The following is a 25,493-nucleotide window of genomic DNA, read 5'->3' as shown; positions in this document are numbered from 1 at the left end:
AATGCATTTTTAACCATCTTGCCCAGGTTCATGATTTATATTTGGGTTATTAGAACCTCCATAGCTTATGTAACATATTCCTGTTACAACAAATAAATTCTCACTGCAAATTAATTATTGAGTATTTTGTAGTGAGATTTGAAATCCCATCTCAGTTCCATGTTGGCTCAGCTATGGGCTACAGGCTATTATTTCATACTTCACGTAACAGCCAGCTCACTCAAATGCATCTGCACAGTTCTGCAGTCACAAAACACTGTCAAGACTAAAAGTTACTGTCAAAATATTTATCTCTTCTTACCTCTCTAGCATTAACCACAACTGAAAAAAAAATTTCCAAAGCATGCCACTGTGGACACAATTAAAACAATTTTTACTCTTTAATATTTACAAAGACAAAACACGTGAAAAAGAACCTGAGCAGCATTTTCACATGGAAAGTAAGTGCAAATGGTCATAAAACCTGTTTATTCAACTAACAGTTGTGCAGTGCATGAATGATACAATTCTTTTCTGCCTTCTCTTTCCCTTGCAAGCCTGCGTGATTAACTAAGCAGAGCAAGATCTTCAAACCCAAGGTCTCCATAATGATGTCACGGGTACATTATGCACGCATGCTTGGAATCCACAGGTGTCAAGTTTTCCTATTACTAAAAAAAAATTTCTCCTAAACTAAAATGAAGATCAAAGAACACAGCGAATGCTGCTAAGCACACAGTCAGATGTTTGTTTGCAAAAAAGCCGCAGCAGGGACTTCATGTTAGGTGCCTGTTACCACTTTCTCATTTGTGGAACTAGAACAAACAGGGTAAACTGCTTCCCATAAAAAGGAAAGCAAATCAGCTGCTTCTTCAGGAAGCCTTTAATTCAGATTGCCTTTCTAAAACCTCAGAACACTCACACATTGAGTGATTCCACCTCCAGTTACAGAGTGTAATTTCCTAAATCATGACACCTGCTCAGAAGTGAAGAATCAGTCCTTGCCTGCGGCTGCCCTACTTTTCTAGCTTAAAAGCAGAGCTCAGATTTTTCAGCATTATCTGTCAGACAGGGGCAGAATTTAATGTGTAACTGGACAGTACCTTATAATGAATGAGGGGCATGGGTACATGCATGGATGGTGAAAGTTAGTCCTGGGCACAGTGCTGGGCCAAATATGTGATCCAGATGTGCCAAAAGAGTTTGGAAGAAACCAGAGAGTAGTGATGCAGAAATACCTAGCTTTTATTCTGCTCAAGGCAAAAAAAAAAAAAAAAAAAAAAAGCTGCAAGACTTGCATTTTACTCGTTTGAAGACTTTAAAAAGCTAGATATTCATAGTAACATTCTATAGTCTCGAATTTCTCACATAGCTGCTGGTGTTTTCAGTATATATTCCCTGCAGCCTGTGGTACATTCTACTACGTGCAAGAAGCGCCTGTCCTTGTTTTTGTTTTTTTTTCTTTTTTTTTAAAAAAGGATGCAATCATACCACAGAAACTGCATAGGCAACTGTACAGTTAGTGAAGATAATGCTATTTCATCCAAATATGTGAATCTAACCACACAGTCTGTCTCCAGCTCCCCCAAACCTAGCTATAACACAACGAAAATCTACCAGTGCTCATCTCAGCTGATTTTAAGCCAAAAGTTTGCCAAAATTTCAAGTCATATGTCCCTGGAAAACATCTATGGGCAGATGTCCAGCAGAGACTTGTGTCCTGTCCACCAAGGGTATTCCATCTGGATGGTAACGTCCCTGCCAAACTGGGCATGTGCAATCCACTCAGAATAATTAGGCATGCTTGGCTCTACGAAGAACAAAATTCCTTTGCAACTCTTTCCTTGTGGCTGCAAGAGACTATAGATGTGGAAAAGGAAGACAAAAAAGGGGTGAGAAGTATGGTGCTCTTTTTGGAGAGGTCTGCAATTTCTTTCTGTTGCAGAAAGTCAGGTAGGAAGGACCTGAGGGAGGGAGCAGCCATCCAGAGTGAAGGAGGGTCAGAAAAGGAGGTGACAGTAAGGAGAAACAAGTGTGAGGGAAGAACAGGACAATAGCATCTGGTGAGAAAGAGCTGGGAGGCTAAGTGAAAACAGTAAATACATAACACATATGGAAAGCAGTAAGTTCTGAGAACTCCAGTGTAAGAGGTAAGGGCAAAAAGTGAAATCCAATTGTTACTTAAAAAGAGACCGAGACTGACACACTTTTTCCCCCACGTAACCTCTGCCGTATACAAGATGGATGGCTGCTTCGGCTCAGGATTGGAACAAAATACTAAGCAGGTCTATACTTAATTTATTGTACAAATAAGAATTTACATTTAGCTGAGGTAAAGGATGATGAGGTAATGGACTACCACAATGGCAGCAATGGAGAGACAAGACTGTCTTTTATAAGATGAAGTAGAATTTTACCCTAAAAAAAAAGTCTTTTGAAGTCCATCTTTACCTTACTTTCACCTGTGATAACGTGCTACTCCATTGACTGCCATTTTAAATATGCACAGCACCCTACAACTAGGGAAACAGCAGTGAATTCTTACCATTACAACTGCCTTTGAAATGAACTATGATGTTTAATATACATATAAAGAGGTAAAAATGCTGACAATCCTGAAAAATCAGGCACGAGGTGACTTGTGTTTGGTGATCAACAACTAATATTGTTAAACCTCAGACTTGTAGCTGTAATTTGGTAATAAATTGTAATAAATGGTATTTATACCATTGAAGAAAATCATCATCAACTGCAAATCCTTTAGATTGGTGAAATCACTCTAAATGTAATTAATCATTTTATATTCAGTGCATGGTTTAGCTTCTTAAATAGATTTAGGCCTTATACAGGATGAAAAGATGTAAAAAAGAATAATTATCCATATGAACAGATTCCAATTAAGCTTAATTATGATGTTCTATGATACCTAAGTATCTGTTATTTCAAACTTATTCTTTTAATCTGACTTATTGGATGCAACTAAAATCTGAACATACTTCATCAGATAAACTGCAAAGGAAAAAGACAAAATTCACTATTTTATTCATTAGAATTAGTTCATTAAATTCAAACATAAGGGACAAACTAGAGTCCTCATTCTTAGTGTTTATATAATATGAGCCACATATATAAACAGTAATTTTTGTACAGGCTGAATTAGCATATAGATGTTCATTGAAAAATTCTGCCTGTTATTTCTAAAAATCATGCTAGACATGCATTATGCTTTTCATCCTCAGTGTGATTCTGAAATAGTAAATTTCAAAAGAAAAAATAGTATATTTACGTATATGCTACTATATATGTAGTAGTATATTTTTTCCCCTAGTAATCTGTAATAAACTTACATCTGAAGCATTTTTTCAACCTTCGTAATCTACATTTATATTTGATGTAGTTAGCAAATGAAAGTTAAGACATTTACTAAATGATATTAACAGTTTTCTCACTAAAGCCTGAAAAATTATTCCTCAAATATTGCAACTAAATTCCTAAAAGTAAACAAGTAAATCTAATTCATAGATTATGTATATATTTAAATACAGAATAACAGAAGTAATTACCTTTCTGTATCTCCACTGACTGTGTCCCCTGCTCTCTGTAGAAGAAAAACAAATAATATTAAGCACGACTAAAGACTATACTTCCTTGAGCTCAACATAGCGGTATCCGCAGTGAAAGAAGTCACAGAACTAAACCACAGTAATCATTCTGTAACTCTAAGGGAAAGGAAATGGAAAATTTATTTCAATTTCTAACTAAATGTTATTGCCCAATGAAGATCATGTTTAAAGCAACTTGCATATACGCTTACAATACAGTTTCAGCTGCTGTATAATTGTGATCAAAGCTCTTTAAAAGAAGGAAGCTAAAAATGTGTTAGAATGTTAATGTTTGCAAAAATATTAATAATTGAAAGGGAGTTTTAGGTGTAAAGGACCAATATTACCATACAGAATACAGTATTTCAGAAGAACAAGCCGTAGAGGATTTTTGAGGACAACAATGAACCTGTCACTTCCTTTACACCTTTAATGGTATTAAACTTCCTTTAATACCATTCTTATATAGCTTTAGGTAACTTGATTTACTACACTGGTTATTCCTCTGAGGTTTGGAAATGAACGTGTCTTTTAGTAGTACATGATTCAGGATTAAAAATAAAATCTTCAGATTGTTTTTGTTACTTTAAACCAAGCTTTATGATGGAAAAGTTTTCCCACAGCTTTCTGAAGAACCAAATAGGAAATAGATTATTTTTTGGAAGTAGAACGTTTGTGTTTTAATATCACTGCTTTAGGCATACTGTAAGACATTTGATCACAGCTGATTTCAGAGAACAGTTACAAAACTGAAATGCACATTGCACACGAAAAAGACAGGAAGTCTGCTGTGTGCTTAACCACATGGGCTATAACGCAGGATATGCTAACAGCACACATTTCTGAGAAAACTTCAAAACATTCAGGGACAAGCTCACATTTTGCTACCTCCCTCCTTCACATATCCCCCCGGTGTATCCACATACAGAATCATTCATCATCTTTTACCGTGCCATTTCTACTAGAGATAACAGATGATTTGCCACTTGAAGCAGGCAAAAAAGCCCAAAGAGATCAAGTTGCCCTGGTAATAAGTTTGGAGAGGATTAATGACACCACAGTAATATTAAAATATCTCAGGAGTCTTGTTTGTCACCTGCTTGCATCTAATAAGACCAGTTAGCTAACCTAAGATCAGAAAGACATTTTCCCAGCAGCAGGACCATCCAGATCTACACAACTACTTCTTTTCTCTTAAGCATTCCTGTTATCCATAGTGTTCTTCGTATCTAAAGGAGCATGAGCCTGCCACAGGAACATGGTGAACATGCAGTAGGACTATTAATCGCAAAGATTTATTTCCAAACTGTCAAGCATATGAAGGTACTGACAGCCTATATCAAGTTAAAAGTGGATCACACAATCAGTACATGAAGTTTCACGGGTATCATTGTAATGATCATAGGGCTGAAAATTAAAAGAATAGTAAGCACTCTTCCTGATCTGGCAGCTGGTGCATTGTGACATGTTTGTGCTTTGAATAAAACGCCCAACCCACACCCAAGCCAGAGAACGTGTCATGGCAGAACTGTCTACAATACAACATAAATGACACACACTTAAAGTTTTTGCTTATATAGGCTTTCCTGTCTCTTCCCTTCCACAATAATTAAGATCCTACAAATTTTACAAGTAACTGTTTGTTTTCTCTTGTTGCTACATTAAATACTAGCCTTTTACTTGTTCCGGTAATTGATTCAGCTAAAATATTCTAGCAACTGTGAGTATCAAAGATGGTCCCCATTCAAATAAGACAACTTGATTGATGAAAAGTAATGAAACAGTGCTCTCATGCTTAAAAGCGGGGAGCTCTCCTGCATACCTTATTTAAATCAGGCAAAGGTAGGAGCTCCCCATTGAGTAATCGAGTACATAAAACTATAGCAGGCTTTCTCAAGTGCTATATACAACTTAATCCTCCTTAGACTACACTGCAATCTAGTCTAAATAACCTACAAAAAATATACCATCTAGAAATATTCCTATTTTCTTGAAGCAGACTGTAAGAGATAACAGCATAGATTTACTACAGCAAAATATCTGTTTGAAGAGCTTCAGTAAAATCCTGCATCATAAGTGTCAGATTTTTGCTGCTGCTAATGCACTATTAAATATGAATGAACCAATCTGATAATCCCTGAAAATACTGTGGACAGCCTATTAAAATATTGTGCGGCCAACCAAGTAAAAGAGCTTTGACACAGCAGCACTACCCATGCTACTGTTATAAAAATAAAATTTAGTCACACTAGAAGGCTCAAAGACTTTCTTCTCATATCCCTCTGCTTTCTAGTGTTACTAATTTTAGCAACTGAAAGTGGGAAAAATAATTTAGGCAGTTTGTTTCCCATTCTATTTCTTAATTAGTAGAGGCCTCTCTTTTCCAAAACTGCTCCCAAAGTAAAAGCAAACTGTTTTCCAAATCAGGATTTATTCGCTTTCTCTCCCAGATAGGACCATCCCACACTCCCTTCTGTGACAAAGCTAAGATAATCCTCCTTGTTCACACTGTGCTAGCTGTCTTCTTTTCATCACCTCTATTACAAATTTTCACTACCACTACAGAACTAGCCCAGTTACTTATTTCCTTCCCCAAAAAATGCACAAAGAACACCTGTATCATGGGTGATCACCTTGGATTGTGGTTCCGAGCCTCCTTTTGATCAGATATATTCCATTAGCACAACTGCAAACAACTGTATGGATGCTGTGAACTTGCATATATTAGACTGAAAAGACATGTGCTTCTGCTAATAAAATGTTTTTCTAGAGGTCGGTCTTTCAACACCACTAGTTTTTTGCATTAATGAGCAGCAATTTTCAAAGATACTGAATAATCTGATCTAATAACTATAGTCTGTAGTAAATTTTATAGGGGCTCTAAAAAAGTGGGAAAAAGAAAAAAAATATGAGTTAACCATTGAAATACTCAGATTATGCAAACTGTAACTAATTATTAATTCACAGCAATTTAGAAAAGAGCAAAGAAGAATATCTGTATAAATACAGAGAGGGAAAAACTAGTTGGTAAGCGTACTTGAAAGGTATTTGTTTTAAATATAATTACAATGCTAGCAATAGAATACATATTTTTGAACTTTTAAGTTTTTATCAATATTTAATTTATTAGAAAAAAAATCTCTGCTCCTGACTCATTAATGGCATAGATACTATAACGAGTATTTAAGTGTGAACACTAGGAATTACTACAGATTTACACACATATACATACGTATGACCTTTTATTTGACTAAATATCTATCCCCAAAGAAGCTATCATTGGAGTACAGTCTAGTTGCTAGCTTGAAATACCAACCTTATTAAATGATTTCTGATAGTGTAAATGGAAAAAACCCCACGCACTGGCATTTCCAGACATGTGTACAAATAGCTGTAATTAATTTCCTTGTGCAGCTGTAATTACATGCAGAGATACAATACTGACAGTGACTTATATGTCACTTATTCCTATCTGCAATTTCAGCAACATTATACATAATTTTTTTGAACACTTGCTTCTTAATGGTGTTATGTGCCTGGCATGTGGAAAACAAATTGCCTTATCCCACTTCCCAAACTAAAACTTTACTTCATCTTACTAAAAGGCCACTTTCATGACTAGTAGATGTGTGGGAGGCTCAGGAGGCACAAGTCTTGTCATGCTGTCACAGACTATAAAGCACAAATTCTGTGAAATTCAGGTCACTGGCACCTATCAGCCTTCTTTAGGCTCAGCTCCACATTTATGTAGCTCTAGGGATTTTAGTGGGTCTGCTTCTGATTTACGCAAGTAGAAATGAAAGGACAGTAAGGCCTATACAGTCTAACAAGCAGATCTGATGATCCGCTCGCAAAGCAAATCCTGTAGAAACTCCTATTTATCATGAAATTTCTATAAATAACTGATAACAAAAAAAATGTTTCCTTGAATGAGGATTTCATGATGAAAAGAAATATTTTCTCCTAAGTAGTAAAGAAAACACATAAATCACAGAAAACAAAAGAACATTGAACTACAGAGATCGTGTGAAAACATTCAAAAGTTACTGTTTATTTGTTGTTTACTACTGGAAGAGACTAGAATAGTTGGTAATGAGATGAGAATAGTTTGATAATGAGCTACTAATCTCAATCTCAAAATGCAATATATTCATTCCACCTAGATATATCATTTATTCAGATGCAAAAAAAGGTTCTTTTACCTTTATTATAAATACCATTCTTCTATACTCAGATATTGAATTCCCTACAAAAATGATTTCTTCTCCTGCTTCCTTACCTCACACATTCATTATCCTAAACATTTCTTTACATTATGTTTGTTCAGAAGTGAAACAGTAGCCTTGTTGCCAGGGGTTTATCTCTCTAGCTCAGTGAGCTGATGCTTAACCCACTGAATCCACTTGCAAAATTATTATGCTCAGCTAAAAATGAAAGCAGTCTTTGAGGGTTTTCTTAGACTCACTCTCACTGAGAATGAGTGGAAATAATGAGAATGAGGAAATAATCTCATGCAAGCTATACCCATGTACAGTTCAGAGGTATTCAATTTTTATGCTGGGGAAAAAAAAAAAGATGACAGGTTAGAAAGTTAACTAAAGACATAAGAAAAATATCCAATCAGAATTTTTAATTATGTGATACATTATGAACATTCTGTCAGCACCAGGTAGGTAACAGAATGGAAGTTCCATTTTTGGAGAAATGTTACATCCAAAAGAGAAACTATCCCAGATTATGCAGGAGGTTTAAAAAAATATCTAAAGGAAGACTGCCTTGTGGCTAAAATTCATCCTCTGTAGTAAAGCAGAAAAGAGTCCAAAAGGACAAATCACAACAATGGATAAACTGTATTTTTTTGTTGACCAAACTCTACCTTTGTCCTCCTCAATCCACTCTTTGAATTTAAGGGAAATTAAAGACATTTAAGGGAGATTTAATCTGAACATCAAAGGTGTAAAAAATAAACAAAAAATATCCACCCCCTCAAAAAAAGAGAACCCCCCCCCAAAAAAGTTTTCTTCAAAAACTAAGTATTGTACTCCAAAGAAATGGATGGGGTATTTTGGTCAAAGAAAACTGGCATATTAACTTGTAAATATATTTGTGTTCTTTGAAACTCATATATTTTTGTGGAACAGACACCAGATGTGATTTTGTTGCAATAAACTAACTAGAACTACTGAGTTTTATGGATTGAGCAATCATTCCATGTTTTATACTAGCAATCTTAATTTTCTACAAAATGTATAGCACCTAAAGTGGGCATTCACTTCAAGTGTCCACTGAAGTTTAGAGAATAGAATTTTACTTCATCACAGAAAAATTACAAGGTAGAATTTAATGCTATTTAATAAAAGATACAGTGAAGTTTTACAGATCTCACATGAAAAACATAATGCAGTTCTTCCTGAGGAAAAAAGCGTCCAGAGCCCTAATGCAGTTGGAAATCCAATCACATGAAATTATGCTGTTAGAGATGGAATGTATTTCCAACTGCAACTTTCCACTGCCAGAAAGCACAAACATTTTCTTGCTGAGAAGATAAGAACAGCTGACACACAGCCCAATATTCAGCAGTGATTTTCCTGCACAGGATTCCACAGATAAGGTAAGGGATGTGGAAGAAGGGAAGTGGCTGAAGTTGAAAGGATGTAGTATAGCTCAAGAAGTTACACAGGTCATGGAAAAAGACATTCAATTCCTTCTCCTTCCTTTTTCTCACTGTCCCTGTTCCTCTAGGTACAGGCTATCTGTGACCCTGCCCTACACAGGACGGACCTTTTCTGTTATGCAATGCTTTCTCTCGTCTGCCAAAACCCCGTCCTCATTCTCTTGCTGGGGAAGGTCGGAAGCCTGCTGAGAAGGTGAAGAGGGAAAGGACAGAGACCAAGGCCTGAGCCAGTGAGTAAAGAGGAAGACTCAGAGGAGAGTCTTCAGAGCACTACCGCTGGCTTCCTGCACACTGATCCTTTTGTCAGCAACGGTAGGAATGGTATTTGTATTATAAGGAAGATGAGTTTGCATATTTGTATCTGGTGCATTCTTCTGGGTGATAAATATTGCAATTATGGTAGCAACAATATCAGCTGTAGCTAATATTTATTAACAAATGCTGCATCATATCAATCCAAATGGCTGTTAAATTTATCTTTAGACTACATATGCAAAATCAGAAATAAAATACTTTTTTTTAGTAGCCTGGAGAAATAATAAAAACAAGCCATAAATTCATTTGCTAAAATAATACAATACAGTAAATCTTAGCTCTATTGTGACTTTCTGGATTCAAAGGACTCCAGAATGCTTTACGAATTGGAATTTACACATGAAGATACAGTAGGTTAATGAACGCATCATTTGCTAACTTTCATTGGTAGTTTGTAGTGGTTCGTTTGAAGACTGCAGAATAACGTAATTTGAATATGCACTAATAGAGCAAAATTACTTATTAAAACATTCCGTATGTTTGGATAAAGACAGCCTCATATTTGCTTTGCTGTAAAGCATCCTAATATAACTCTCAATTTAAAGAACTCAAAACAAACAAGGTAGCCCAAACATTTGGAAGCAAGCACTAATACATCGCCTGTCTCATGGTTGAATTGCTGAAGCAGGTGTCACAGGGCAGTGCAAATACATCAGCCCTAACCACCGCAGTGCGTTCACTGCAAAATTCCAGGCCCTCTCCTGACATACTGCCTGACTGGAGCCCAAGACAGGTCTACGACAAATAACGGAGATGCTCGTACTTCAGCTGAGCTTCACAACTGCTCTACAGAGACAGATGGACATACTATGCTTGGGTCGAGATGCAGTATATTAGTTCAGGAGTAAGCTCAACCATTTTTCTAAGTTGCTTTCAGATTTGAAAAGGTTTTTTCTAGAAATCAAGGACAACCATAGTTCTAGACAAACACTGTTTTAGGCCTTTTCCCCTGGATTCAGGTTGATTAAGAAGTTCTTGATTACTGAGTGAATGTGGAAATCTAAAGACTGTTGACATTATTAATAAAAAAAGAACATTTCTTAACATTTTATTTCCCTTTATTTTCCCTTGTACTGTAAAATGCCTTTTCCCTTTTGAACTGTTTAAAATTAGAGTGTAGTTTGGAGAATCATGTCTGAACAGAACTGTAAAGAAATATATTACTGGACATTGGTACTGAAGCTAGATACTTGTCAGATCAAGCCTTCATGCGCATGGTTATGGTACAGTATAAATGCAAAGTAATCTTGTCTTACAATCAACACAGCTGGACAGAATCAGTTTGAAGCTACAGAAGCTAGAAAGACTTATATTAGCTTCTCTGAGCAGCTAGATTCCACATAATCATCCTCATGGTGATTTCTCAACATACCTGCAAGGCAGGGAAAGAAGGTTTTCCGTATTACAGTTACTTAAATAAAAAGCAAAGACAAAATTTATTCAGCAATTCAGAAAGGAAATCAAACTCTGAAGAAAGTAATTCTCATCCTTGACAGTTAGCACAGTTTGTTTCTTCCTGCAAAACCAGGAAGGAAGAAATAAAATTTGAGCACTTTTCCTACAAAATTGGCAATAAAAGACTCCTCCTTCAGTCATATGGAGCTGAATACATATGATTCTCCCAGACTATCTTAATTATTATACTTATCATAGTAGCACTCAGACTGCCTATCATCCAAAAAAAGTGTCTGGAACATCTGGCACCTCCCAGCATGCATGCATTACAGAAAAAATGGATCTACGTTGTTTTTGCACACATTTTAGTTCTCAGCATGTACCGTTAAACTTTGTCATTTGTCAAGCTGCCTTCTGCAGCTCCAAGAACAGTTAAAGAGCATTTACATCATTCTGTGCTAAAAGGCAGGCATTACCAACTTCCTGTGATCAGCAGGAAGAAAATAAAAAAGCAAGTTAAGCAAGTTCTGTGAACCAATGACTAACCCTAAACTACTATAATGCTTCAAATTATCTTTAAAATAAAAAGCGACTACTGCCATAACATTCTCAATGACTTCCCTAAAGCAGCCAGAATTTCTGTTTTACTATGTAGGGAATATTGAAAGGAAAGAATCTATCTTAAAATTTGCTGAAAATTAAATCTCTTCTACACACTGAATTCTAATTCACAAAAAGTTTAGAAGATTTAATAGTTTATAATCCAATTTCTTAATATATAACACTACAAAATAAAATATCCAATTACTTTGTAGATAATAGGCCCAGAGCATTTATCACCAAGTAAAACCAGATGAGAGACTGTTATCTTATTTGAAAATTTAATGTAGTAACCAGCAAATTAAATTCCAGAGCTTCAGGAACGAGGCTATAAACCACAAAGCTGAACACCATGTGGATTTTCAGAGTGACTCTGGAATAAGAAAATATTCCTTTTAGACAGAAGCTGGTTTCTACAGTGCAACATGTAACTGAGCAGCAGAAAACGTACAGATCACTAGAATTTTTTAAAAACCTGAACATCCATTTAAAGATGGAGATTGTTTTTCATTCAAGACTTTTTGTGTTTTGTTTTATGGAAAAAAATGCAGAATGAAAAATTTCTCATGTACATCTGGTTGACTGTGCAGGAGCCCTACTTGAGAGGTTAATTTTCTTCAGAATGAGCTCTAGTAATACAAAATAAAAACATATTCAGATCTTAACTCTGTTCTTATAAGTCCAGCATCTATTCCAATAGTGTATTTCAGCAATGCTACAATGGATATACTTTTGTGATATTTAGATGATACTTTTGTGATATTTAGATGCCTCACTATTTAGGCTTAATCTGGTAAATAATGTCATGTCAGACGTGAAGCATTAGTAAACATAGGAAGTCATGTTCTAAGCAATACTCTTTTGATTAATATTAATTATAACAGCCTTGTTAATTGTAATTGACTCTTCCTCAGATTCTGTAACATGCACCACAGAATTGCATATCAATTAAATCAGAGTTATAAATATATCCTGAAAGGGGCAGTGTTTCTTGACAGTAATATTTTACTGCAACATAGCTTTATACATCATTTTATATCCTGGGCATACTGCCAATATTGCATTACCTAAATATCCATTTCATATAGTAACTCTGCATCCTCACAGCAACTTATGAAATCAGTCTAATTGTTTAATTTTAGGTTCCAAATCAACATTCTTTCCAAAGCATTAATCTAGTGGTGAATCTATGCAATTACCAATTTTGTAAAACTTCTAACGTCTGTGTCTGGTAATTTAAACTACCGTTAAGTGCCTTTTTCTTGGTTTTTGGTACATATTTATGTAAGTATGCTTAGAAAATAAAGCAATGGCTAAGTCACACTGTGTATATCAATTTCTCCTTCCACCATGCCATAATTGTTTGCTTACAGGACATTATCACCTTCCCTTTACTAAAGATGATTAACATCTTATTTAACATTATCATCTCAATTTTCCAAAGCATTCATCTGAGTTGAAATTTTGATCTATATCCAAAAGCTGTTTAGAGTGTGTGTTAAGTGTAGAGGAATTCATGGAAATTTGATTATAACAGTTATGCAGTTATGACTTCCATGAAAAAATTAAAAAAAAAACCCAAGAAGCCAAACCAGTTTTGTCATCTGATAGTATGGCCTCCAGACAGCTGAGAAAAAACAAAACACAGACTAGAAGAGCAAGGAAAAGGTAAGCTGAGCTCAGACAATTTTTTTTTTTAATACAAAAGTAGCAAAAGCTGTTTTATGGTAATTTCGTTAGGTAAAGTTTTGAAGTGTGTTCTTTTGATTAACCTTAGTCGTCTTGTAGAATGAATTTTTGATAGAATAAAATCTCATTATCTAAATAAGTAAAAATATGGAAATGCTTATGAAAATCCTGATAACACCTTTAGATATTAAGGAAATGAGATGATCTACTTAAAACTTCAATTTCTATTTAGAAACACAACTTATTTTTTTCTTCCTTTTTTTGATATCAAAATGCCATTAAATGTTCTTTGATATTTAAAATTTTCGTTCTGGGTAGCTATCTTTCAGGATAGATATGTCAAACAATTTTTTGCTTCGCTTTTCATAATTCTTTCAGTATTCAAAGTGGAAAGAATATGAATGATTCTGTACTGGCAAGAACCCACAAAACCTGTGTCAGCAACTCTTGTATATATGTCGACTCAGTTCCTCTTGTATATTTATAAGGCAGTTGACTAAGTGCCTGAGATATTCCAGTTCCTATCACTATCTCCTGAAGGACAGCAAAGGTCTGTCTCTAATGTTATTCAGAAAATTTATGGTGATAAGAGAAGTTATACCACTCTGTCAGCCCATGAATAATCCTTTTACATGTGTGCTCCTCTATAATTACTGCACATTACAACACAGTTTATAAAACACGTACTGCACTCACTTTTTGGGTAGACCAACCATTGCATGTAATGTTACCTCCTCCCATGATACTGCCTTTCTTCCAGTTTCCTGCATTGCCTTCAGACCCTTTACATTTGATATATTATGTCATTAGGTTTTTTCTTATTTATTATGTTATCATACAATATCATACTATTAATGATGTCTGTTTCAAATAGTTGCATTTCTTTTCATACATAATGACAGCCACAGAAAGAATTGCTCCTAGTTACTATGGCCTACAAACAGAAAACAGTTGATAAAAATAATTTAAAACTGTGTATTATATTGCAGACCTTTAAAACAAAATAATATTTCTATAACGCACAACTGGTTGCTTTTCTGTAGAGAGTGATTTGCAAACTGCTATGCAGATCACAAAGCTCACATGATGGTACAGAAATCATGCAAGATAATATATCTTCAGTTCTGAAATCGTAGTGTATATGTGGTGCATTCATCTTCAAGAGAAACACCATTTGTATTTTTGAAAGTGTATCCATTTCAGGACTATCAACTTCTGACTACTTTGGTGAGCTTAATCTGCTGCCCAACGTCTTCCTCCTTATACTTTCCCCTGAAGGTATGGCTTTGGTCATTGCTAGGCCAGAAGGGTAATAGATCTGATTCAATTTGGTGATTTCTTAACAAACTAAGCATTACATTCTAGTTTAACAGAATTAAACAACAGCTTTTACTGTGACTTTGCCAGGAAATTTATTTTGCCTTGGAACTTTAATCAGAGGTTGTGTTGATGATGAAAAATAAATCATGCGACAACAGGCCTGACTCTGAGAACTTAACCAACAACTGCCATTATTTAAAGAGTACAATTAGCATCTTTACCCCATATGACCCATTTCCCTTTCTTCAGAAGTCAGGTGAGTCAACAGCCAATTATCACTCTTCCAAAAATTAGCTAAAACCAGTTCATCTACCAAGTTACAAAATATTGTTTGTTTGGTTTTTTTTTTTTTCAGAATTGCATAATAATTTTCTTATTCATCCTAGTAAAATAGCTACTACTTTTCTCTCTGAATTTGAAATCCTTTTCTTTGATTTTGTGATCCTGATAAAACTCTGTAAGAATTTATGGACAGAATAAACATCTCCCACTAAACAATCACATGACTCAATTCATAAACTATTTGACTTTCGCTGACATTGAGGAAAAAGACCTTTCACCTTTTCCAGAAATACTAACTTCAAGTGGCATAGGAAAGGAAACGTAAATTTCCTGAAGACAGAAGAAAAGTATCTGATCTTCAGGCTATCAAACACTGACAGCTTGCAGCAAGAGATGAATCACCGGCTATATTTCAAATGTATCCCCTTAAGTGAACCTTACTCAGCTCTCAGACTCGATGCAAATACAGTCATGTCCCAAGATTTTTCTGAGAGAAACACCAAGTAAAAGCCCCAAATGCAAAAAAGTCCAAAGAAACTTGCTACAAGTCCTGCTTTTTCACTTTTGTCTTTCTAGGAGGAAATTCCCCATCATTAGAAAATAAATACACCTTGAAAACCTTCCATACCAAATGTGGGGAGGAAATAAGCTTTTTTTCAGTAAAAAACTGCCCCGAAGATATTAAGGTTTGAGCAGAAAATACTTTGAAGCTACTATTCTGTGTCATGAGAATGGAGCAATCCACTCACAAATAATAGAACCATGAGTAAAATTTAAGAATGCCTCTATAAAAGGCAATATATACGTACAAAGCATGAAGAGTGAGGACTGATCTCTGAAAGGCCACTGATTATTTCAGGACATCCAAATCAGTACAGCGAAATTCGGCAGTACCAACAGTCAGGAGAACCTAGTACCAACAGCCAGGAGAACCTAGTGCTTTTTCACGGTGGCTACAAGAACTAGCTGTTCATTCGCCCAATGAATTATATCATCTCCATAGTTTTTAGTCCAAAATATTTCCTCTGTTATCAGTATGAACAAATTCACATCACTAGACTGTGGCCATGGTAGTCCAATTTAAATAAACAGTAACTCCATTAAGCTTGTCACAAGACATAGTGATTGAAGTGGAAGTATAAAAAAATATAAACTAATCTGTAATTAATTATCAGAGGCTGAGTATGGGATTCTTACGAACCTTTGAAAAAAGGTCAAATTAAACTAAACTCAGTGAGATTAGGTAATTAAGAGTACTATTTTACTTAAAGCATCTGATATTAAATGGTTCTTGCCTTGCATTTTTCCATTCTGTCTAGACTGTTCTTATGTGAAAGCTATCACGATACTGACATTAAGAAACTTTCTTGGACTATGAAAAACAATATTAAAACATAAAGTAGAAGAATATGCCTTTATACTTGTATCAGTCCTAAAAGGAAAACATTTTACTGTTTTACCAAGTACTTTATGTAAAAAAGTTTTTTGTTCTGTACTTACATGATAAAGTGGAACTGTATTGTTTTCTGCTAGCGAGAAATTCAAGACATCTTGCTGTCCAGGTTCAAGCCTAACGTTAATAGTAGATGTCAACACAGATGGACTAATAGGGTAGTTTGGACTACTTGTGGTTTTGCCCTTTTTCCTTGACCTACGACCCGTGTCCCTTTTGTTATCTTTTTGTGTCAAAGGCTCTTCTTGGATAACCAGTATCTTGTCATCACTCAGATACCGCAGGAGTGAATTCTCAGAGTCAGTTGTTGGAGGGTGGAAAAAAGAAAAAAGGAACATTAGTAAGAAGAGAGCCATTTTGGCTGCATCTGTATTGTCAGCTTGGTTAATTCCCCACTTCACTGAAGCTCTTTCCCCTGCAAGCAAACGTATTTGTACCAAGGTTCCAATCAAGAGCAAACTAAGTAGTTAGCACAAAATCTAGGCACAGAAGAGGTGGTGGTGCATAGCCAGGTACTCGTGTGACAGATAGTATGAAGCTAGTCCACATCATATGGCTTGTGTAACAAAAAGTATAAATACAGCCAAAAGGTTTCAGTGAAATGTCAAAGATCATCACTTGGTACTATTAAACTGGAATGAGTTACGTGAATGCCAAGTGAATAGTGAGGCTTGCAGTGGACTCATTACCACATTTACTGACACCCCCTGCCATTTGAAGTGAAAGTGAGCACACGCGTAAAATATTTGTAAATTGTATCAAGCAGGAAGAATCTCTGGGGCCATTCCAGAGACAAGGATTGTAATTTCAAGGAACCCGACAAACTGGAATAATGGTCTTAAAGCAATGTGCAGTATACTTGGGCACCATTTCAAAATGGGAACTGGCCAGGCAACAAGTCTGAGGAAAGGAATCCAGCTGTAACAGTGAAATACAAACTAAACATAAATCAGATTTGGAATAAATCAGAAAAGACTTGTGCCTTAAATGAAATGGACTTTCTCCTGGAATGGAAGATTATTGAAAAAAGTAGTTTAAAATCCTGCATCAACTTTCAAGAGTATAATTCAATTTTGTTGTATTATAAGTAGTCAAGGTGAACTCCTCTCAGCTACCCACACTATGCCTAAAATATTCTGAAAAAATAGTATTTATTTAAGAATCTTTAATAATTGACATAAGAAACATATTTGCATATGGAAGACTATTCTTTTGAATGATATAATTGCCTTTTAGCAGAGAAAAAAAGGAAAAAAGGAACTTTGCTATCACCATGCCTCTTCCAAAGTTCATAATTCCCACTGGAATCAATGGAAATTCATCTGATTAGGACTGCTGCTCTGAACAGTACAATTGCTGATTCAAATTGGTTTCAAATATTCATTCATACTAATGAAAAAGTGTCTTAAAGGACACTACCTTACATCTATAACATCACTTATTGTTTTCTAGAACTGTAAAGATTAATAATTGATTACTATTAACATATATCTGAATCTTATAAGTCTTTTTTGCCTTGATGTTTATCTTTCTTTATACTAGAATTAGAGTAAATCCCTCCTCCTACTACAAAATTTTAATTTTCAGAAATAGAAACATAAAACCCCAGATACTAAACAGGCTCTTTTATATTCTCTGTGGCACTCAAGAAAAAGAGATTTTGTTCCTGTGATATCTTCATAGTTCTTAAGCAACAAAGAAAAAAAATCTTGCAGAACAGCAGAGAAAAAAAAATAAAATACTCACCTCTGCTTCCCCTCTTGTACATGTTTTGTTCTTTTGACTCCCCTATCCAGCTGTACTCAGCAGGCATAGAAACAGGCCTTAAGTCTCCTGGAAACAATTCAAGATAACCCCATATAATTTTTGAAGATTAAAAATAGAAGGCTGTAGAGTAAGTAATGCTTTCGGAGACATGACATGACCCTTCAGAGCAATCTTTTTTATCCCACACCTATACATTATTAAATTGTAGCATTCGCAATCAATTAAACATTACATATGCCAGATTCTCCTCTTCATTATACTGCTCTGAAGGAAAGTACCACTGACTTTGGTGAAATTACTTGTACAGCAGATAATAAATTTATTTTTAAACTGTTCTATGAAAACTTGCTCACTCATTAAATAAAAGTTTTGGAATAAAGAAAGAAGCAGTTTTTAAATGGACTCGTATGCTTTAGTAAAAGTAAGCAGATTACTAATACAGTTACAACATTACATGTTTATCAGTTAAACAGTAAAACCTATCTGACCTGGAAAATCACATGGTGAGTAATGAGGGGATCTCAGTTTCAAGGAACATTAATTTCAAATGCCTTAAAATGAAAACATGGAGTGCAGTTTGGTAACAACAAAAAAGAAGATTCAGACATTAGGATTTTAATTAATATGATTTTATGGCATTATGGCTGTAAGATATTAACGTGCATTATTCATTCCTTACTATGGTATCAGTAGAACGCTGATAGCAGGCCATTAAACCAGGAATACTACAAAACTGACTATAAAGCATTAGCACTTTGGCCTTGCCAGTGTGCTTTACTATCACAAACCACAGAAACACGCCCTCTAGATTATGGGTTAAGTTCTGTCTGACCCATAAAGCCAAAGATTCCTTTTTCTGTATGCCAGCTGATTAAATTTAGTGTGCTGCTTTAGCATTCGAGTAAATTTTTTTAAAAGTAGTTTGCTACTGTTCTGTTTCTAGGATAATTATAGCATTTAAATGTGAACAAGAGTTTCTTTTTCATTATCAGTTTCCCCACGTTGAATAGAGTGACAAGGTATTTTCTGTGGATTATTTGTATGCTAATTTTTTTTTTTTTTTATTCACCATTTTTCCAAAATACAACTTTTTACCTACTAAAATGTTAGGAGGATTTAAGAACAAACATACATAACAAGTATGCTTCAGGATAACATGATTTGCTGAAAATTAAAGGGGTAACATATACCTGGAGTACTGAGATTTTCCCATATTATACTTTTGCTCATACCATAAAAGTTAGTGTATAACTAATTGTATGGAAAATACATGTAGTTTCCCTGTCTGCCTAACAGTTAAAACTACTTTTAACTACAAAGGTATTATTGAACTCCTAATCTCAAATTTGGTCTTAGAAGAACAATATTAAGGAAAAAAAACCAAACCCCAGCAAATCCACCAAAAGGAAGAATCAGTAAAATGGAAAAGAATGAAAAAGAAGTAAAGTTTATAAATTAAGAACAAAACCATGAAAATAAGAATGCACATAACAAATTAATACATAATAAAATAATAAATCATAATAAATTTAAACATAATAAAACTTAGCAGTATTTCTGTAAAGAGAAGAAAGGTCTGAAGATCTGAAGAGATTTGTAAGGCAAATGCCAGATGCCACAGCACGATCGACATCAAAAATAGAAATCTAGGACAGCAAACACACAAACCAAAGAAAGAACCAGTGATTTTGCATACTGCTTATTTTACTTCTAAGTTCTTTCCCAAACAAATGCAACCTATAAACTGTTTTAACATTACAACTTGGATATTTTTCTGGGGAGTAGAAAGTGACTATGTACAAGTATACCAGTCCAAATTGAAAGAAAAAACCCAACAACTTACTTATGATGGTTTTGCCTCTAACACATAAACAGAAGAGATTTGATACGCATTGCCGCAAGAACTCTAAATACCATAGCGTGTTAGAGTCATACTAATATTAGAGTATAATGCTTAGTTAAAAAAAAAATGCACTGCAGCAATGATAAATACAAGCTTAACACAAGTGGTTTGAGAAAATGGACTTTGTATTTGCCTCCTTAGATTTTGCATATATTATCAATACTGAGGATCTCATCTGCCTCATCCTTCCACCTACCAGCTACAAGAAATACTAGTTTCTAATAATCGCTTTAATTCTGGTAAGTCCATGGCAGGAATTTCTGAACTGTGGTTTGTATGAGTCCTAGCAATAATGAAAGCATCTGCTCAACCACGAAAGACTTCAGAAGTTTTATTTTTCTTACTTTGCCCTTGGCTATCCGGTTCCAGCATCAGATACATATTTACTGGATCTGCCGTAAATCCTGTCTTTCCACCAAAAGACATTACTGTCACTTTGATGGTTCAAATATACACCTTTAAGCCCAGAAGCACAAAACATTCTACTACACTAGAATAAAATTTGGATTTCAAAGTCTGTTAATTGACAGATTAATTTAAACTGTAGTTTAAAAGAATTCTGGTTTAACAATTGTTTTTGAAACAAAGGCATATTCCTCAGACTTTAAAATCAAATTCCTTCTTGATTTTCAAAGTTACAGAAAATCAGAACTGTCCACCATGAATACAAGAAAAATCTTGCATATTACTGTGATCAGGCACAGAGCCCAACATTTTAAGTCATCATGCAGCATGAATTTATGAAAGCAAGCCAAATACATCCATCTGGCTCCAATTTTAATCACAGTTAAGATTTAGCTTTCATTGTAATTTTATTTTAAAAAGATGTCACTTATCAGGGAGATCAAGACTGAATATTACTAGACTTAAGATGGAATCCTAATCTTCAGTGTTACAGCTCTTTCAAGCATTAAATATACGGCTGTACAAGTTACTAAAATATCATACATGTAACAAAGATTTATTAAAATTTCCCTATGCTGAAAAGGTAGTGTGTGTATATACATGATCCTGTCCATTTTACAACTGATATTTTGCCATTTTCTATTATAAATCCAGCTGCAGTTTTCAAAATACAAAACCAGGACAAAAGTTCTGTTTACTTGATAAACATAAGCTAAGATTGCTTTCAAACTATTAGAATGACAAAAACAGAACCATGCTTGGAAAGTGTGATGTCCTTGGGACAGTCTAGCTATGATGAATTATCACTCTAGCTGCAGTGAGCTATCACTGCAGCTTGACATAATTTGAAATATCCTTGCAGTTGTCATATTTTCAGACTTGAATTCTACCCTCTCAGCTCTCAAAACAGTAGGTGAAGTTACTTAACTGTCACTCATTAGCTGATCTTAGCCAAAAGGTAATGCAATTGAAACCTGAAGCCAGGTAAGTCATGTAAACTACACTATAGATATCTCGCATATAATAAAAAAAACTCAGCAAACGTTAATTGACAAAGGAAAATACTTGTACATCTTAACCATCAAAATCTGTTTTGGCATCTGAGGCCATCAGTTGCCCGCTCTTCTAACATTTATGGTGGTAAGAACGCGTCAGTGTGAGAACAGGGAAGAGAAAGCTGCGTCGTCTAAGTACTAACAACTGAAAGCAGAATGGGAAACTATATTTAATATCATCCACAGTATCACATCCTGCACTAGAGTAACCAGTTCTATGACAGAGCAACAGCATCAGTGCCTGGAGTGCTAAAGATTTTTCTTTTTTTTCCCCAACTGCATTCTATTTCAGCTGTTATTGGATCTTCCACTATAAGTGCCTTTGGTATCATCTCCATTGAACTGCAGCGTGTTTTTATTACCTGTGTTCTTCACAGACACATTTTTCTTTACTACTCTGAGCTTGTGAGGGGTTTTCCCTTTCCTAGATGTCAAAGACAAAATATTTAAGAACTATTTTAACAAAATGAAAGAAAGGACAAAAACCTTGGTCTCAGAGTAGGTGAATGAAGGACTTATTGATGGCATGAAATATATATATGCACACATATAAATATATATATATCTCAAAAGATAGAACCTACCTGCACAGAATGCTATGATCAGAAGGGTGAGTCATTGCTTTCTCAGGCTCAGAAATAATGCCGTTTTCAAAATTAGATATAGTCGCAGTTTTTAAAATGAAACTTTAATCTTAAGCCTGTAAACTTTGCAAACTTTACTGCCTTGAAAATAAAACCACTGCAAATATATGGAGAACACACTGCTGTATTTCAGTAGTATTCTTCTAAAATTCACCAAACACCAAGCCAATCAGTTTTAACAGATAAACAAAAAAAAATTCTGACAATCCATTTTCAGCAATGCATTTTATACACTTATACTCACGTACATGTTTGTATACCTGTATGCCCATACAGATTTACATACCCATGAAATTTCTATGTAAAGTCAGAGTATTGTTTTAACAACATCTAAAATATTTAAGAAGTCACTGTTCTAAGATTTTGAAATATATTTCTAGTATTATCAAATGCATTGTAGGATACTACTCGTGTAATCGTATCCATTTAATACAGCACTGAATTTTGGAGGGCCCTACATCTTATGGATACTTTCATACCACAAGTAAGTATCTTTTCAGGCCCTCCATTGAAGTTTAACAGTCCAGAACATTGCAACTAGAACAATCTCCAAGCGCTTGTGCATGAAATTGAATAAATCAAGATGCTAGCTATCCAAAGAATATGAACTTAAGTATCTTTCCAAATTTTAAGTATACACTGCAGAACAAATCTATAAATAACTTACACATTCCTGATCCTGTATATTACCTTGTAATTATATTAATTATTCCTTCATATAAACTTTTGTCTAGTGTTCAGAGTCAACAGGTCATGGTCTAACAAAGAATGACAGATATTTGGGGGTGTTACAGTGTTAATAGTGCAATTTGTAAATCCGATCAATTGAAAGACGTTAAAGAAATCACACCTACCATGAGTGGGTGTTTTTTCTCTTCTCCGCACTCCTGTAGCTCTGCTTCTCTCATACTCAGAGCCCACAGGGTGGCCTTCACCTTCAATTAAGGTGTAGTATTTCCCACTTTCATGCTCCAGAAAATAGCTTGGAGACTCAGAGCCTTTCATTCCAGACTTTCCAAATTTGCTGATGTCATCACAAGACATTATTCCAATTTCATCCCTAAAACCAGCAAACCAGAAGATTATGGAGAAATTAACTATCTTATGATAAAGCTAAAGCATACAACTTGCTCTCCCAAACTTTAATAAAAGTGATTCAACAAATGTAAATTAATGAAATGATAATTAGGTGCCATTTTAACTGTAATATAGACATAGTTATTCAGGAGTTTTTTAGCATTTGAAAGGGAGCACAAGAACTGGTGGAACATGAGAAGGCAAGGGTTTCCCTTGCAGAAATGTATGCTTTAGAATAAGATACAAATGGTCACATAAAAGTAAACAGAACTAAATGATTAAAGACTTCCCAAATGCTTTCTTGCTTTAGGACTAAAATCAGGTTTTGCTCAACTTGTATCTAGCTAAGTGAAAGTTAAGTTTCTTAAAATAATTATATGCTGCTTAATGTATCTCTAACTCTTAATTATACTAAATATTTAGTTTGACTGTGGGGTTTTTTTTGTTTGCTTGTTTTTATTAATCTAGTGAAATTAAAGTGTAAAATTTTATTTTTCAAAACCTCAAATTCATTAGGACCTAAATACCTGGGGCCATAAAGTCCTGACATAGGAGACAGAATGAAAACATCCTGGAGCGCTGAGTTCTCCATTTTTGAGGATATGCCCATTGTACTTGTTGGTGTTGTAGAACTGCTTGTTGGACTGGTTGGAATTACAGGCTATAAAAAAACAAAGAAACAAACACATGAAGAATAAATTAATGTTTTCTGTGCTACAAGTAACAACAAAGTCAATGTGCATAATGTTAGGAATCTTGACCTCTTTTTTTGGATTAGCCATTTTTTCAAATTACTGAAGTTTCTTCCAAAGAGATGCCTACTGAAACACTGTTTACCAAAGAGTTCAAGACACTTTGTTATGAAAGAAAGTTACGAAAGAAAATGATAAAAGACCAGTAGTGAAATAAATTTAAAAGCAATCTCATGGAAAAATCAGACTCAGAATGCAGCCAATGCAGAAAATCAATTATATGGGGAGGAAGGACATACACTATTAAAGACCATTAATACAGAAATTAATTACAGAACTCTGGAATACTTGCACTGAATGAAAGTTTTTATAATCATAACATTGGTCTCAGTACAAGATTTATTGTTAACAATGACAGAATACCTAGATTTTTTAAAGAAAACAGAATTCATAATCATCTATTATTTCTCATTTTTTATTGAAACCATAGCCATGATGCTTGTATCATGGCCATACAAATATAGGTTCTATGGTGACTAGCAATGAAATATAAGTTAACCACATCAATAAATGTGAGTATCATAAATATGAAAAGTATTAATAAAGTATGGGGGTCTTTTTTGATTTTATTTTTTTTTTAATTTTTAAATTAAGTTAAACACAACTTTTTTTATTCAAATACCATAGGGAAGCAAGACAATGGCTATAGGGATTACAACCAAATATTCTGTGCAGGATACAAAGATATACACAAAGAATATTTTTCAACTAAGGTACAGTCTGTGTTTATATTCAAGAAATAGAAAATAATTTTATTTAGTATTATTGTTTAAATTATTTGTATGAAAAATACAGAAAAGTGCTTAAATAGATACAATTAGTTTTCTACAGGTGGAAGGTAAACACAGTGACCTAGCAATTGGATGAAATTTATGAAGACCAATTATAATCTTTTCCTAAATACGAGGCTTTCTGTCTTCTAAACACTGAAATTATTTTTATGTGATTCAACAAGTATGAGCAATCCTAAATACCAAAAAAGGATGTTTTTTCATGACAATATCAGTCTGCATAGGGGTCCAAATCATACTACTCTTCTATGCTTACTGTTAAGCCTCTTATACTCTGATCAAATGTTTTAGGTTCGGTGGTTTATTGTGGGTTTTTTTGTTTGTTTGTTTTTTGTATTATCAATACAAAGAGATAAGAAGCAACTGCCAAAGTCAAGAATCATTCACTACTTACTTTCTCATATCTTTGCAAATTAGTGCCTACCACCTCATGCACAGTATCAACCACTACATTTACAATGCTACCATTATTTCTGCAGTTTTGGTGTGGCAGTATTAATAAAGAGACTAAATACAAGATATTCTATTAATCCCCCACTTACCTGCAGCTGGATGCAGTTTCACATGAGTCAAAACATAAATCATCACCATCACAGAAAGACAAGCAGAAACTCCATTTCAGAATAAGAAAAGAGATTACCTATACCAAGTCTCTTGTGAACAATTTCTTTTCAATGGTTATATATTCAGCAGTCGTCAAGGTTACAAGTTAGTGAAGCTGGGAGACATAATAATATCACTGTTCAATTTGCCCCCAAAAGGGGCAATAGCCATGTTATTCCTGATAGAT

General features: G+C 34.6%; 1 protein-coding gene across 1 annotated transcript in view; it reads right to left on the bottom strand.

Moving 5' to 3' along the window:
• LOC104643462 (connector enhancer of kinase suppressor of ras 2) overlaps positions 1 to 25,493 on the bottom strand; it is a 205,289-nt gene that overhangs the window by 37,357 nt on the left and 142,439 nt on the right. The window contains exons 11-15 of the mRNA XM_075763063.1: positions 23,688 to 23,821; positions 22,938 to 23,143; positions 18,057 to 18,142; positions 16,357 to 16,611; positions 3,543 to 3,577 (exon numbers count right to left, since the gene is read on the bottom strand). Of these exons, the coding sequence (XP_075619178.1) occupies positions 3,543 to 3,577; positions 16,357 to 16,611; positions 18,057 to 18,142; positions 22,938 to 23,143; positions 23,688 to 23,821 (716 nt within the window). The remainder of the gene's footprint in view (positions 1 to 3,542; positions 3,578 to 16,356; positions 16,612 to 18,056; positions 18,143 to 22,937; positions 23,144 to 23,687; positions 23,822 to 25,493) is intronic.

The sequence above is a fragment of the Balearica regulorum genome, chromosome 11 (assembly GCF_011004875.1).
Source record: "Balearica regulorum gibbericeps isolate bBalReg1 chromosome 11, bBalReg1.pri, whole genome shotgun sequence".
NCBI lineage: Eukaryota > Metazoa > Chordata > Aves > Gruiformes > Gruidae > Balearica > Balearica regulorum.
This window is presented reverse-complemented; position numbering and strand designations above follow the sequence as displayed.